Source organism: Plecotus auritus (genome assembly GCF_963455305.1).
Source record: "Plecotus auritus genome assembly, chromosome: 6".
Classification (NCBI taxonomy): Eukaryota; Metazoa; Chordata; class Mammalia; order Chiroptera; family Vespertilionidae; genus Plecotus; species Plecotus auritus.
The window spans coordinates 2,444,833-2,460,265 of record NC_137773.1 but is presented as its reverse complement, the minus strand read 5'-3'; the positions used below and the strand labels follow the sequence as shown (position 1 = coordinate 2,460,265).

The 15,433-nt window shown below is 61.8% G+C and overlaps 1 protein-coding gene across 2 annotated transcripts in view; it reads right to left on the bottom strand.

The window, feature by feature from the left end:
- Positions 1 to 1,222: 1,222 nt before the first annotated feature.
- WIPI2 (WD repeat domain, phosphoinositide interacting 2) overlaps positions 1,223 to 15,433 on the bottom strand; it is a 28,646-nt gene continuing 14,435 nt past the window's right edge. For both annotated transcript variants that reach the window (XM_080671895.1, XM_080671896.1), the window contains 10 exons: positions 13,402 to 13,571; positions 11,463 to 11,559; positions 10,980 to 11,077; positions 10,583 to 10,675; positions 7,300 to 7,370; positions 5,033 to 5,140; positions 4,100 to 4,264; positions 3,342 to 3,449; positions 2,474 to 2,604; positions 1,223 to 1,801 (listed from right to left, as the gene is read on the bottom strand). In XM_080671895.1, the coding sequence (XP_080528021.1) occupies positions 1,689 to 1,801; positions 2,474 to 2,604; positions 3,342 to 3,449; positions 4,100 to 4,264; positions 5,033 to 5,140; positions 7,300 to 7,370; positions 10,583 to 10,675; positions 10,980 to 11,077; positions 11,463 to 11,559; positions 13,402 to 13,571 (1,154 nt within the window). In that variant the 3' untranslated portion in view covers positions 1,223 to 1,688. The remainder of the gene's footprint in view (positions 1,802 to 2,473; positions 2,605 to 3,341; positions 3,450 to 4,099; positions 4,265 to 5,032; positions 5,141 to 7,299; positions 7,371 to 10,582; positions 10,676 to 10,979; positions 11,078 to 11,462; positions 11,560 to 13,401; positions 13,572 to 15,433) is intronic.

The window sequence follows — 15,433 nt, the reverse complement described above, 5'->3', positions numbered from 1 at the left end:
AGAAGTCCCACACCTGCTGACGACCGATCCCAAACAAAGACGAAGACACCACGTGCCTCTGACCACGAGAAACCAGCACCTCCGACAGGGTCTCCCATCGCACTCGCCCGGGACAGATGTGCGCCACGTTCGGGGGAGCGTGAGGAACGTCCCGGGCCGACACCGAAGACCCTGCTCGGCCTCTCCTCGCTCGGGACTCGGCAGCTCGTCCCGGCCTGTTCCCGGGGAGCCCGGGTCCTCAGGATCCGGGACCACGTGCCCCCGACTTCGGAGGAAAGCCAAGTGCACGCCCCGTCACCTCTGCCCGCGCGGCATGGCATGTTGCTGCCACCACCGTGGGCAGAGGTCTCAGCTCACTGGAGGCTCCTCTTAATTCCAGGCCGCGACCCGAGGGCCACCCCTGCACGCGCGGCCCGCGGCCCACGGACCGACGTGGAGTTGAAGCCGGGCACTAAGTCAGCCGTCAGTTCAACCAAGTCCCTCTCGTCCCTCTTACGACCAAGATACGAACACGACCGGAAACACGCTGGCCCTCCTCGGCCAGAAACCGGGCAGGGGAAAGCGAGGCACACCCGGGACCCCGCTCTTCTGCCTGTGCCTTCAGCGGCCACGTCCCAAGACCCCAGGGCGTTTCCACGCCATCAACGCCACTCCAATTCCCTAGAACCCTGCCCTGAGCGTCTCGGGTTGGGAGAGGTCAAGGTCCGAGGTTAAATTCTGTGAAACCAAGGGGGAGCCCGCGGAGCCTGGTTAAATTCTGTGAAACCAAGGGGGAGCCCGCGGAGCCTGGACCTCTGCCCAGCCCTCAGGCCGCACGGCTCCGTACGCCTGAAATAAGGCACGTGTCCCCGCGCAGGTGCTCACAGCTGACTGCTCGGTGCTCCCCCGTCTCCACGCCCGACACCCGTGAGGGGCCCGGAGGGATGGTGGGGACAACTCGGGACCGAGACACTAGCCTGTGCTACACACGGACGTGGGAACCGCTACCGGCTTTCCTGTCAATGAGACAGAGAACCACACACAGGAGCCGGCAGGAGGCTGAAGCACAGACCGGACGGACTGCTCAGGGACCGAGGAGACGCACCCCGGGCCCGGTGCTCCGAGCAGGCCTTCGAGCCCACTCCCCGGGGGCGGGAGGGTGTGAGCACAGAAAGGACCGCGGTCAACGCCACGTGGGAAACAAGATGGGAAGCAGAACTCCGCCATGGAAGAAACCCCAGAGTCCAATTTGGAAAAAATTTAATTAACAAAATAAAGAGGAGGACATGGTCCAGGAGGGGCTCTGGAGGACCCCTGCCACCCCGCCCGGGGCCGGGGACCCGGTCAAGCAGAACCACGTGCACACAGCTGGGAAACCACACGCCGCTGGCCAGTGGCCCTGGCTGCCCTGTGCTGGCTTGGCACGTGAATGCATGCAAACAAAGCAAGGAGGTTTCAAGGGCTTCACCAGTTAATTTTGGCAAAAAGAGAAAACAAACAAAAAGCTAAAATTCATAGCAGATTAGAAGCCACTGAAGTGAAAACCATGTATTTCTCAGTAGGGAAAGAGACTACAACTACAACCTTTTTCTCTTTGTAAGTCTCTGCCATCCTCTCCCCCAACTCAGGTCAAAGTTCATAGCAGCATAACACGAAGTCCTCTGTCAGCCAGTGTTCTCTGCTGTGGGGTCAGAGTTCACAGCTCAGGTTCAGTCCGTCCGGAGAATCATGGGAGGGTGCTCACTGTCTTCCTCCAGCCGCAGGGCGCTGGCTTCCTCCTCCGGGCACGCGCCGCCCACGGCCCCCAGCTCGTCTGTGTAGGCTGCAGAGAGAGCGCCGTCACCAGAGCTGCCCGGGGCCCGCGGGGGCGACCCGCGCAGACTGCCTTCTACTCCCTCCTGTGACTACAGAGCTCCCTGAGCCGCGGCAGCTCCGGATGCGTCACTGTCTGCAGAGCGCCCGGGCTTCCCCGGGGACAGGCTGTGCTTTCCCCGGGAGCCGGAGCACGGAAGTGCACCTCCAACTAACGTGGCTGCTCCACACGAGCGCCCCGGACACTCAGCGCCCCTGCAGAGAGGAGCGTGAGCAGCGCGGGGGCACGCGGATGTTCTGGGGGAGGTAACTCACAGCCGTCGAACAGCCATGGCCACACTGGCCACCTGTCTGTCTGCACGCTGACAGCTCCTGCCACAGCACGCCCCCTCCCAGGGCCCGGGGCCAGGAGGAAGGTCGGACAGGCGGAGGGCAAGGCCCCAGCACAGATGCTGGAGAGGCAGCGAGCCGGGCACGAGTCCTGTCCCCGAAGCGGCCTGAGCCAGACTGTTTCCTTCAAAGAAGAAGAAAACCGACTCCGCCTCACAGCTGGCTCTGCCTGAGGACGTCACTCCGCTGCCCAACACCAAGAGGGCGGCCCTCTGAGGAGGGAAACAGCGCGCAAGCACGCGGGAGGTCCCGGCCTCATTGCCCTCCAGGCCCGTGTCCCCCTCAGCCTTACCCAGTCTCGTGGGAGAGGCAGGCGCGTGAGGGCCTTTGGCTGCAGCTGTGCTGTAAGTCTGGGTCACCAAGGGGCAGTCGTGAGAGGCAGAGTCTAAGATCTCATTGGTTGTCTCCATGCTGCCATCCAACCTGGTGAAAGTGGACAAGCGCACACACAGTGAGGACCGTCGGGGCGCAATGGCAGGGCCTCGGGCCGGAGGGCCAGACCCGCAGCGACAGAGGCGAAGGCCACTCCTGTGCACTCGAACACTGTGGGGACGGGGGTGTGTTCACTAGAACTTTACAGGGAAAGTGACAAAAAGACTTATGCCTCCGAGACCAGCTTATTTCATGTGGAGGCTGGTGGCCATAAACAGGAGTCGCTATGAATACTCCCCCCCGTGCACCCAACCATCGGCATGGCCGGGACAGCTTCTAGGCGACAAGCAGCAGCAAAAGCAAAAGCCCACAATGCACTGCTTCCCCATGAGCCAACACCAGCTCCTCTTTTCAGAGAAACCCTCTCACAGTGAGACCGCAGGCCCTCAGAATGCGCCCTGACTGTGCGGGCGGATGGGCTGAGACATCCTTTCTTGTGAGTGTGAAATCCTCCGCCTATCTGCAGCCGGTCCCTCAGGGAGGCGGGAAGCCCCGCCCCCAGGAAGGGCAGGGGCAGCGCTGACCACTTCCCGCCGTCCCCGCCAGCAGCGCACGGTCCCTGGCAGATGGGGTGGAGAGCGGGCGTCTGCGCCCACACCGGGATTGTCAGGGAAGGCAGAGCTCCTGATCGGCCTGGGCCACAGTCTCTCAAGGAAACGCACGCGCGCGGGGGCCCAACCGCAGCCTGGCCGCGAGAAAGCCGAGGAGGGGCGGAGAGGCCGACTTACTTGTGCTGCTTCATGAGGGTGCACTCGCCGCCCTCCTGGGGGTCCAGGTTGTACATGTACAAGTACCCGTCGGACGCGCCCACCAGCAGGCGGGGGATCTTCTGGATTCTAGCGGGAAGGAAGAGCACACATCCTAGGACCGCACTTTCACGGAGTTACTAACTAGCAGCCTCGCCTTTGGCCAGGCCCGGGGAGCCCGCCCCCGAAGCGAGCACAGCTGTAGCTGAGCGAGTGGCACACTGTGTGCAGGACCAAGGCCGCGCCCACGGTGCTGCTTGCGGCCCCAGCGGGGAAGCCGAGGGCGTCCTGACCGGGAAAGCGCGCCGGCGCCCCAGGGAGAGCAGGCGGCGGCCATCGGTCTCCCGGCTCCCCGACGACTAAGGTCGGGTGGTTTCATAAGACTTCAACTAGGCAGGCGGGCAGAAAGGATGAACATAATGTCTGTAACATCCAGTCACAGCGAGGCCACGGCGGAGCGCTCCCAGCCACGCCCGCGAGTCCCAGAGGGCTCGATGCCCTGACTTAGGGCCACAAGGGCTCCAGACACCGAGGGAGCCTCTCGGGGAGGAGCTGCGGGAGCACTCGCGTCTGCCGACCACGGTGCCCGCCCCTGTGCGAGTCCCCGCTGCACGCAAACCTCGGCTCCGTCACAGGCTGCGTCTGCGGTTGTTCTCAGGCCGGAAGGACGGGAAGGGGACCACCCAGCGCCGCCTCCGGACACGCTCAGGCGAAGGGGAGGGAGGCTGCGCGGCACTCACGTGGTCAGGGAGCAGATGTTCTTGTGGCCGCAGAAGGGCAGGCGGACCGTGGCGAAGGCCCTGCCCTGGTTGAACATCTCGGTGACCTGGGCGGGCAGGTAGCTGGTGGAGTTCAGGAGCATCTTCCCGAAGTAGCCGGTCCAGGTGGAGGGCTCCTCCTGCGGCCTGGAGGGAGTCAGCAGAACCCACAGACGGGTCAGCCCGACCCGAAAGAGAAGCCCCTCCTTCAGGGAAAGGGGGCAGGAACCACAGTCTCTGGACAGCCTGCCCCTCCCGCGTGGCTGCGTAGATTAGGAGACCATTAGCATCAACAGGAGACGCACAGTCCCACGCACGGCCGCCCTGGGTCTTTAACAGAAAGTCCAGACGCCTCTGAGCACCGCTTTCAAGTTGCTCCTCTCCCACAGCCCGCTTCGTCGCTGCTCACCTTGGCGCACCTGCGAGTTACTGAAGTGCTCCCTGGAGTAGGGGCGCGCCCTGAGCAGCCTGGCCCGGGGGAAGGCTGACACTTCAGAGCAAGCAGCGCTCCGTGCCACTCATGCCCATCGCAGTGACACACGACTCCCATCACCTGCTTCAGGAACGCACCCACCGCGGGCAGCCTGGCCACAGGCGCTCTGGCCCCGGGCAGTGCGCCCAGACGGGCTTCTGTGCGCGGGGGTGTGCTGAGGCGGACGTCTGCACTGACCACGGCGGCCCCGCGCCCTGCCGCCAGCCTCACGCACAGCACCTCCCGCGTTAGAGCGCCTCACGGGACAGATCCCTCCCTGCCGCGTGCAGACTCGGGACACTTATGCAGAGCCCGCGCAGGGCCTGCCCGGCAGGAGGCAGGAGGCAGGAGGCCACGCGAGTCTGGGCTCCCGTGCGCACCGTCAGCGTGCGCCGGACAAAGTGCTCCGCTGTTTTTCAAACAATCGAATGTCTGCAACTCACTTTTCCTTCACGGTCTCGAGTTTGAAGATGTGCACGGTCTCCGTGTTGCTGGAGGCGGAGAGGAACATGCCGTCCATGCTGAAGGCCAGCGAGCAGATGCTCACACACCTGCGGGCGGGGAAGGTTCGCTGTCACCTGGGCCCCGGGGCCACCAGCGACCTCCCGAGGGCCTGTAACCAACGCCGCAGGGGAGGCAAGCTCCCCGACAGCCACCGCATCTGCCGGAGCCTCCTCCTTCCGCCAGTCCTTCCCAAACATTTTGAGAGAAAAACGCTGGGAACATGACAGCAATTCTTTAATATGTTCTTAAACAACCCACTTCCTTTAAATTACAGCAATCCTTAACATGCTGAGGGTAAGCTGGCCACTTTGGTGATGTTTAATAGAGTAAAACTTCAACATCCAACACACTAAATCCCTACAGTAAGTCGTAAAGTCTCTGTAAAAACCCTAAAGCCAGCAAATAGCCTGCATTTCTTCCCAGTCCCGGGAGCACGCGCGGCCCGTCCACAGGAAGGTCCCTAGTCACTGGGTGCAGACTTGAGGAGCGCCCGCACCCAGCCCCGCAGCACGCGCTGGGGCCCAGCAGGGCGGCCCTGCCCGCCTGTCCCAGCAAGGTGTGTTCAGCCCTGCTGGCTGCCAGTGAAGGGGCGCTAGGACAGATGTGGGAGTCGCTACAGAAGTGGTGTGGCGGGGGGCGGGGATGCTTCCGCCGGAACTTGGCCCGAGGGACGCCGGATGCAGACTCAGAGGCACCAACGTGTCAGCCAGGCTCCGGGGACAGCACCGGCCAGGTGCCCGTGGAGACGGGCTGCCCAAAGGAACCGAACGGGGTGTGGCTGCGACTGGGAGCAGCAGGAAGGAAAGTAAACAGCTGAAGGAAGGGCCAGAGGCTGGGGTGGCAGCTGAGGATGAGGAGTTTGGGGTGAGTCCTACAGGCAAAGGGAGGCTGTGACAGGGTCCAAATGGGTGTGCTCTGCCTGTCCTCTCACCCCCAGAGCCAGGGCTGCGTCTGAGGGAAGGACTGGCGGGGCTGACAGCAGAAACCACAGGGAGCGCGAGGGCAGAGGGTGGTGTGAGTGGGGCGGGAGGACGGATGGGACACAGAGGAGGAGACGCGGTGGGGGCAGCGCCGGGAAAGCCGACATGCCTGGGCCTAACAGGCGCCTGGAACGGGGAAGGAGTCGCACTGGCTGGACACGGGGTGGACGGACAGCGGCAATATTTACCGAGGGCGCGGGAGCGGGCGGGGGGAGGGGGCTGGGGGAGAAACATGGGGACCCCCGGAAAGCAGCCTGGGCCACACGCACGTGGGCATGCAGGCAGGGACGCGTTTAGGAGGATGTGGCTGTGGGGCGAGGAGAGCGTCCCTGGCAGCGGGAAGACGCAGGGGAACGGAGCAGGAGAGCAAAGGAAGGCTGCAGAGCGGGGCAGGGAAGCAGGGAAGGGGAAACGCGAGGAGGGGCGCGGGCTGGACGCCTGGCTGTGGACACAGGACGTACACTGACTGCGCACCTGTGGGAACTGCCCCCCGGGAGGGAGTGATGCCGGCACGAGGGGGTGCTCATGGGGCAGGGATGAGGGTGGGAAGGACGCGGTGACAGGCCCTGCAGGACTTTCTCAGTACCGGAGGCGGGTCCACCAGAGCCTGACTGGGCTGGTGCCAAGCCCCAGAGGTCAGGTACCGCTGAGCCAGGTCACACGGCCACAAGCGGAGCCCAGGGATCTGGCTTTGAAGCTTGGATCCCCATCTCTCCAGCGAGTCCTGAGGCAGAGGACCCAGGGGTGACCGGGACAGCCCCTTCTCTGAGGGCAGGGAGGCGTGCTAGGCACAGCCCAGCAGGCTCTGCAGGCAGCCGCGAACAGGAGGGAGCTCCACGCTGGGAGTCACGGCCTGCTTGTTTTTAAAGGCAGAGCCGCAGCCATTGGCTGGGGTGGGAGGGGAGGTGAAGGGCCGGCTCCCGTTTTCAGGGCAGAGAGGAAGGACAGAGCCTGTGAACCAGGTCAGAGTCCGCAGCTGCCCGCGGAGCAGGCGGGGTGCACACGGCCGCCCGGCTCTGCCAGTCCCTCCGCTCCCCTATCTGGCCATCGCTCTGCGTTCAGCTGGCCTTTAGTCATGTCCCTTTACCCCCAGGCCATCCAGTCGGGCTGAACACGCCTGTCGTTCACCTGGTGCCCCGTGCACACATTTCCACTTGTTGGTCAGAGAGGACATGAACTGAACCCACAGAGAACTCAGGTTCCATTCTGGAGGCTTCCACACTTACCTCTTCACTCCTCGCCGGAACTCAAAGAGCTTCTGTCCCTCTGGAATGGAAAACACCCTGATCACGGTCCCCTGCGACAGGAAAGAACAAGGCTGTTAGCCGGGTAGAGATGGACTGGCTTCATTTCTTCCTTGTCAGACTACAAATGAAGCACAGAACGGTCCTCCGTGACAGTGCGCTGTGGGCCCCCTCCTGGCCAGCCCCTCCCCAGATGCCCCAGCGCCCCCCCCCCCGCGCAGATGCCTGAGCCCCTCCTGGCCAGCCCCTCCCCAGATGCCCCAGCGCCCACCCCCGCAGATGCCCGAGCCCCTCCTGGCCAGCCCCCCAACAGGTGCCCCAGCGCCCCGCCCCACCCAGATGCCTGAGCCCCTCCTGGCCAGCCCCTCCCCAGATGCCCCAGTCCCCCTCGGCAGATGCCTGAGCCCCTCCTGGCCAGCCCCCCACCAGGTGCCCCAGCGCCCCCCCCCCAGATGCCTGAGCCCCTCCTGGCCAGCCCCCCACCAGGTGCCCGAGCCCCTCCTGGCCAGCCCGCAGCAGGCCCTCTACACAACCACCTCCTACTTCCTGCCACAAGCTCACCAGAATGCCCCGTTCACCACTTCACGCACCACTTATTCTAATCTTTAACAGCCTTGAAATCAAACATGGAATAAACCAGTTTTACTGTTTCCTATGTCATTTGAAGCCGAAACCATTAAAACTAAACGCTTTAGGTGTGTACCCCGCATTGGGAAGCACCTAACTTGATGGGCCGTGAGTTTGACATGCTTGGTCTAGCCGTCGCAGACCCCACTGCGGCCCTTCTTGCCCCTTGGAGCTACTGACCAAGGGAAGTGATGATGGCCTAAAGGGATCTGTCCACCTACATCCTCAAACTGCGGCCCGCGGGCCACATGCGGCCCGCCGAGGACATTTATCCGGCCCGCCGGGTGCCGCTGCCTGTCCTGCTTAGCAGCCGACTCGTCCCGGGCCCGCAGTGCACATAGGAATTTGTTCATAGTTTTTTTCTAAACTATAGTCCGGCCCTCCCACGGTCTGAGGGACAGGGAACTGGCCCCCTGTTTAAAAGTCTGAGGACCCGACACAATGGCAAGACCTGCATCAAGCAAACGCCGGTGAGACTAAAGGACACAGGACCGGCGGTGAGACATGAGATTCTGCGAGGGTGTCCGTTCCGGCGACCCTCCCTCCCCCTCCTCACGCATTCACAGGGCCTGCGGGCAGACAGGACTGAGCACCGGGGACTGAGAGAGACCTGCCGAGGAAGGGACCCCGAGAGGGGCGGTCCCCACCTGGGGGTGAGGAACTCAGCGAGCCTGCGCCACAGGAGCGACGACAGGCCGCTGCCCAGCCATCAGGGAGCAGGTGCGGGGCGTGGCCGCCCTGGAAGACGGAGAGTCTCTGGCGTGGGAGGACCCACCGAGGCTGCGGTTCTCGGGAAGCAGGGGCGTCGGCACGCGTGCAAACACCGTGCAGAGGCTCTGTCTCCGCAGCCTAAGCGCTCAGCGTTCCTTAGACGCGTGTTTCCATTTCACGCCACGCCGCTGTGCGACCCTGACTAACGACAAGCTGCTGCTCACAGCTGGACGGCTGTGCCGGGGCAGGGTGAAGCCCGCACCCGGGGTGGCCCCAGCACCCAGGCCCCAGCAGGGCCGAGGCGGCCATGGGTGGTCTGAACCCTCAACCCAGCAGGATTCTGTGTAAAAGCTAATCAAGGGTCTGCTCTTCACAGCCCAGAAGAAACTGCTCTTTTCACTGGCCCCCAAGACCTAGTCAGAACCACAAGAGCAGAGCTGGATTCATCCAGGGTAACAGGACCTCGTGGCCAGGCCGTGCTCCCGAGGGAGAAGGAAAGGACCCGGTGGTACTGGGAGGCCCGCAGTGGCCACAGCACAGGCGGGCTGGGAGTCATCCTTGCTTCCGCCCAGCGCTGCCCTGGGAGAACTGCTCGCCCTCTCTGAGCTCTCCACACGGAAGGGAAAACGTGCCCCCGGATGAGGGGTCACACGAGGTAACGACACGAAGGGTCTCGTAGACCAGGACAGGGCCCAGGAACAGTGGCATCGTCGCTGCAGCCGGGGGCCGAGAGTCAGAACGCAGAGCCGCAGGAAGCTGGAGCAGGCGGCGGCCGCCTGGGTCTCCCTCGGTTGGCGGGTGCAGGGGAGCACAGTGACTTCGAGGGGAGGGGGCTTGAGGTTCTCAGTGCGAAGCATCTCAGGGACCCACCACCTGCTGCCGGGACACCCAGGGCTGAACCCAGGCAGCAGGTGGCTGAGGGGCAGGTCCCAGTGCTCAGAGGAGGGAGCAGCCAGGAGAAGAAAGGAGACTCCAAGAGGAGAGGGGACGGGATTTTGAAGGAGAGGAACAGCAAAGGAACCCACGTAGCCGCTCAGTGAGGAGGAGCGGACGGGACCCTCCAGTGTCACGGACGCCGAGAAGGGGTCACACGGACGGGACTGACGAGGCCTTTTCTCCGTGTGCGGACAAGGCCAGGTCCTTTCACCCCGAAATTCTTCTCACCGACTCTCTTAACAATCAGAGCTGCACACACACGATTTCTGGGTAGGACGTAAATACACTGCTACCTGCACACTAAGCTTTGAGTAAGTGAGCGTGGTGCGGCTGATAAAGGCGCTTTAACTCAGAGAAGCACAGTAGGACGCAGAGTGGGAAAAGAAAGCTAAATGAGACACACAGCCCCGGCCGGTGTGGCTCAATGGGTAGAGCGTCGGCCTGCAGACTGAAGGGTCCCGGGTTCGATTCTGGTCAAGGGCATGTACCTTGGTTGCGGGCACATCCCCAGTGGGGAGTGTGCAGGAGGCAGCTGATCGATGTTTCTCTCTCATTGATGTTTCTAACTCTCTATCCCTCTCCCTTCCTCTCTGTAAAAAATCAATAAAATATATTAAAAAATAAATGAGACACACAGTGTGACCGCTTTGTGAGGGGAAGAGTGAGAGGTGAACATGAAATGTGCCCAGACCCGCCCCTCCGGCCGTCTCCCCTTTCACTCTCGCCCCCCAGTCCTCTGTACACAGCCTGCCTGTCGTGGGTCCCGTCAGGGCGCAGTGGTGAGTGCGTGCTATGCAGGGCACTTCGGGCTCCTGCCCCAAACGTGCCCAGCGCCCCGCCGGAGCCCGTCCCAGGCAGCACAGCCAGCGCCCGCAGGCGGCCCGCCCGGTGGGGTCGCCGGGGCTCCTCTGGGGGCTGGCGGACACTGAGGCTCGTCTGGCCACCCGGCTGTGCGCGCGGGACCGGCTTCCCACGGGCCCGGCAGCCTCACCTTCTCGGAAGCAGTGGCGAGCTTGGTTCCACTGGCGTCGAAAGCCAGCGCGGCCAGAGGACTGTCGTGAGCGGGAATCATGTTGGCAGCTCTCTGGTGGGAGGGAGAAGCAAACGTGACTACCAAGCCCCCCGACCTACCGGGGTGGGGGCCAAGGAAAGGCGCTCACACCCCTAGAAGAGCGCAGCTGCCTGTCCCTCGGTGCCCGGGTGACTCAGGCTCCCCCAGCGCTCCCTGGGGCAGCTGCCGGCTCTGCAGGGGGCGGCACGGCCACGCCTGCCCTGCCAGCCAGCGGCCAGTGGTGGGCACCGCATCGCCGAGCCAAGGGCGCCAGGGCACGGGGCCCACAGCGCTCACGCAGGGACGAGCGTGTCCCAGAGCCTCCGGGGAGCCTCACCAGGTTGATGGTGTCGAAGACCTGCACCTCTCCGATGGTGGCGCTGCCGGGGTAGGCCAGGTAGCAGTTGTCATTGTTGATGGACAGCGCGCACAGGCCTGAGGACGCAGGGACAGAGCCGTCAGGGCCCGAGGGCTCCTTTGTGGTCGTTAGACACACCGCGCACTCACTTACCCACGAGCGGGAGGGAGGGCTCCGAGCAGCCGCGGCAGCGCACTGCTGGGCTAGGGTCCCCCCCGCCCCCCGGGTGACAGCAGGGTTGTGAGCAGATTGAAGGCCTCTGGTGGGAAGTGATTAGTGACCTCAAAATTGGAAGCTGACCAAACCACTGACCGATGTGGTCACAATACCAACGCCAGGAGGAAGGGAGCTGGTTTAAGGTCGATACACTTCAACCTGCCTCTATCTGTGGGCTCTGAAGGAGAGAGCCCCCCGCCTTCACCAGGACACCCCGAGAAGCCCCGCCCTCCTCGGCGCACTCACCCGCCGGGTTCGGGGGCGTCTCCCGGATGGTGTGCAGCACCTTCATGTCCCGAATGTTGTGAATGTACAGGGACTCCTCCAGGCACACGATGAGCCTCTAGAGGGGAAGAGGGAAGCGAGCGTGACGAGAGCGCCACGCGGCACGCACCCAGCCGCTCAGCGGGCTCTTGGATCACGACGCTTTCGTTCCTCCCAGGGCACCGCTTGGCCTGGACGCTGCAGAGGGCGCTGGCATTACGGCAGCTCTGCCAGCACCGCCCTCGGCTCCGGTAGGGCGTGCAGAGCCAACGTGCCGTCCGTCTCCGCTGAACCAGGACGGCTCACCACGCCACTGGGCTCCACGCCACAGAAACGGGGCAATGCGGTGAGAAAGGGGGTTCTGTGTTTTGGTTTGTCTCCCATCCCTCACCCCTGCCCCCATGAAAACCACATCGAGGGCCTCGGGTGCGTTTGGTGACTAAACTGATGCTGAATTGGGCGCAGGAGGATGAAGGGGAGAGCGAGGGAGCTCCTGAAAGTGTGAGAATTCTCCCGGCACAGGCCGGTTTGCAGGTGCCCGTGTCCTTGCTGCACCTCAAGACGGTGTCCCTGGAGCGGTGCGTCGAGAGAAAGACAACGTGGTACGCACGCACTCAGCCTCCGCTGCCCTGGGACACCGCGTTTTAAGCTTTAAAAAGGTTCACCATGTGTCCTAACCGGTGTGGCTCAGTGGATAGAGCATCGGCCTGTGGACTCAAGGGTCCCAGGTTCGATTCCAGTCAAGGGCATGTACCTTGGTTGCGGGCACATCCCCAGTAGGAGGTGTGCAGGAGGCAGCTGATCGATGTTTCTCTCTCATTGATGTTTCTGACTCTCTATCCCTCTCTGTAAAAAAATAAAATAAAATAAAAAGGTTCACCATGTTATGCCGTATAATCTCCCATTTTAACCAACGTTCTCCGTCAATAGACCAATCCCGTTTCCGCCAGGTCAGCGGTCACGTGGCAGTAGCTGCCAGCAGCGCCCCGCGTGGTCCACGGCCCCTCAGCCCGCCCTGCACGGACTCCGCTGTGAGCCGGACGCCGGTGCTGCGTTTGTGAGCACAGCCCCCGGGAGCCGAGGAAGGAACACAAGTGCAGCCGCCAGGTCCACACTCCGGGCCGACCCTCCTGTTTGGGGAGGATGTTAAAAGCGATAAACTTATATCACCTTTGGGGGTGGTTAATCTTTACCTGAGGATACTCTCCCCACTGCTTTTTCAGAGAGGGGGAAGAAGGGAGAGAGAGAAACAGCCCAGGTATGTGCCCTTGACCTGGAATCACACCCACCACCCTTTGGTGCATGGGCCAATGCTCTGACCACTGAACAACCGGCCAAGGCACAAGCGTACATCATCTTAGATAAAAGCTCAATGAAGTTTAAAACAGGAGGAAGAAGATGCTAACAGGTTTTTTAAAGTAACATGTATAAAAGCAAAGGAAGCTAAATAAACTATGACTCGACTCTAAGGATGACTGTGTGGACATCCGGTCGGCCCTCACTTAACACGGCCCGCAGCCCCTGGAGCCCGCAGCCCCTGGAGCCCGCAGGACGTGGGAGAACGCCGGTTTACCCGGGCTGCTGGGCGGAAGCAGCGCTGAGCTCCCACAGAACCTCACGGAGGCACAGTGACAGGACGTTCCGTGAGGGCTGCCACAGACACGCGTGCCGGAAGGATGAGGACACCGGCGGCAGAGGGCAGGGGCACTCATCAGGGAGTGATCCGAGCAACACAGGGCGCGCCGTGTCGAGGCAGGGTGCTGGGTGCGGTGAGCAGCGGCTCGGACCAGAAACGCTGGCTCAGGACCGCGTCTGGCCGGGAGGCGCCGGAGGCCTCCGGGAGGGCAGTGACAGCGCAGCCGCAGCCACCGCGCACCGAGACACGGGCAGAGCGAGCCTGGCTCCCAGCGCTGGCGCTCACCTGCCTGTTCAGCTTCACGGCCAGGATGGTGTTGGAGTAGCTGTAGTTGCAGATCTCAGTTCCTTTCTTAAAGTGGCAAACTTTCAGCTTCCGGGGAGCTTTGAGGCTGACGATGGCCACCAAGCTGCTCGAGAACAATCTTTCCACGATGCACACGTCTTCGGTGTCAGCTGTAAGTAGGAAACACACACGCACCCACATCAGCAGGCACGGGCTGCTTGCACACGCGAACACGTGTCTAAGTGCAGATTACGTACAGCAGAGCACTTGGGGGCTACACGGTGGGCGCCGGCGACAGGGCCGGGCTGTGGGGACGATCCCAGAGCAGCACCAGCGTCAAATTCACCACTGAGGAGCCACGTACACACAACTCCCAGGGTCCCCCTGCCAGGAGGGCCCTGCCTTCTGCATGGGGGGCCCCCCTCTGCTCAGACGCTGCCCTCCAGCAGCCCCCCCTGTCAAAGGAAGGCTTCCTGGTCGCTCTCCACATCACCCTGGTCCCTCCTCCCTGGCGGTCACCTGTCATCATGTGCAGCTGCCCACCGGCCGCCCCTTGTACACGGTCTGGATTGTACGCCCCCTGAGGACAGAGGCCGCACCTCCTGCTCACAGCTGTCCCCTGGCCTCGGTAACGGTACTGACAGATGCCAGGCCCCCACCGAGGCTCTGACCAACTCACTCCGAGTCTTGCTTTCCGTATGTGAAGGGAGGGGACTGCCACTCTCAGAACTGCAGGAGGGGATGGCAGATGCCGGCCCGAGTCAAGCTCCACCCCACCCCCACCCCGCTGCTCCCGCAAGAGAGGGGACACCCCCCTCAGAAGACCACATGAAAAAAAAAAAAAAAAAAAAAAAAGTAAAAAAAAAAAAAGCCGGTTTGGCTCAGTGGATAGAGCGTCGGCCTGCAGACTGAAGGGTCCCAGGTTCGATTCCGGTCAAGGGCATGTGCCTTGGTTGCGGGCACATCTCCAGTGGGAGGTGTGCAGGAGGCAGCTGATCGATGTTTCTCTCTCATCGATGTTTCTAGCTCTCTATCCCTCTCCCTTCCTCTCTGTAAAATATCAATAAAATATATTTAAAAAAAGAAGACCACATGAAACACGTGTGCAGACCGCATCCTGCCCGGAAGTGGCAGGTACAATGGACCCGCCACAGACATCCCTACACCCAGCCCCCTGACTGCCCTCACCCCAATCTCTCCTTCCCGCCGGGGGAAGTTCAGAGCTAGATGCAGAGAGAGTTCTCGAAGGTAAGAAAACGGCAGAGTGAGTCTCGACTGCCTCCCCCTGCAGCCTGTCTCCTGAGCTAGGGGAGGGCTGCGGTGCCAGGCGTTCTGAGCACGTGCCCATCCATTCACTCAACAATGCTCCTCAAACTCGTCTTTGGATCACCGCAATCCGAGCGGACATTTTTGTTGACAATAACTGCTTTCAAAATCAGAAAGGCAAGGCATCTAGAATGTCCAAGGCTATCTTGGAAAAGAACTGGATGGAAGGGCTTACATGCCATATGACTTCAACACTTAGTATGTAAAGGAAGCTACAGTCCACGGACAGCACGCTCTGACACAAAGACTGACAGATAATCACTGGAAAGGAGTAGGCAGCAGAACTAAATGCACTGAAAGGACTCTTTTAAGCACCAAAGCAACCCATGAAGGAAGACACATCTTTTCAACAAATGGCCGGACAGGGAAAAAGCAGCCTTTACTCCACCTCACACCATCCAGCAAAATAAACGGAGGTGAGCACTAAGCTGACAGAAAAGCTGAAGCTACAAAGTTCAATGCTCAACCGCTGAGCATGCTGGCCAGGCAGCAAAGCTGCTTTTAGCTGCCAATAGTCATAAACCACCTCCAAGAGCTTTCAAAGACAGCACTGAAGAATGTCTTCACGACCGGATGGTACGCAAAGGTTTCCCAGAAAGGACACAGCAAGCAAAGATCATAAATGGGGAAAAATCAGACTTCATCAAAAGTCAACATGTTTGCTCAACAGATAAGACAAGCCACAGAACAGGGAAAAAATTTTCAC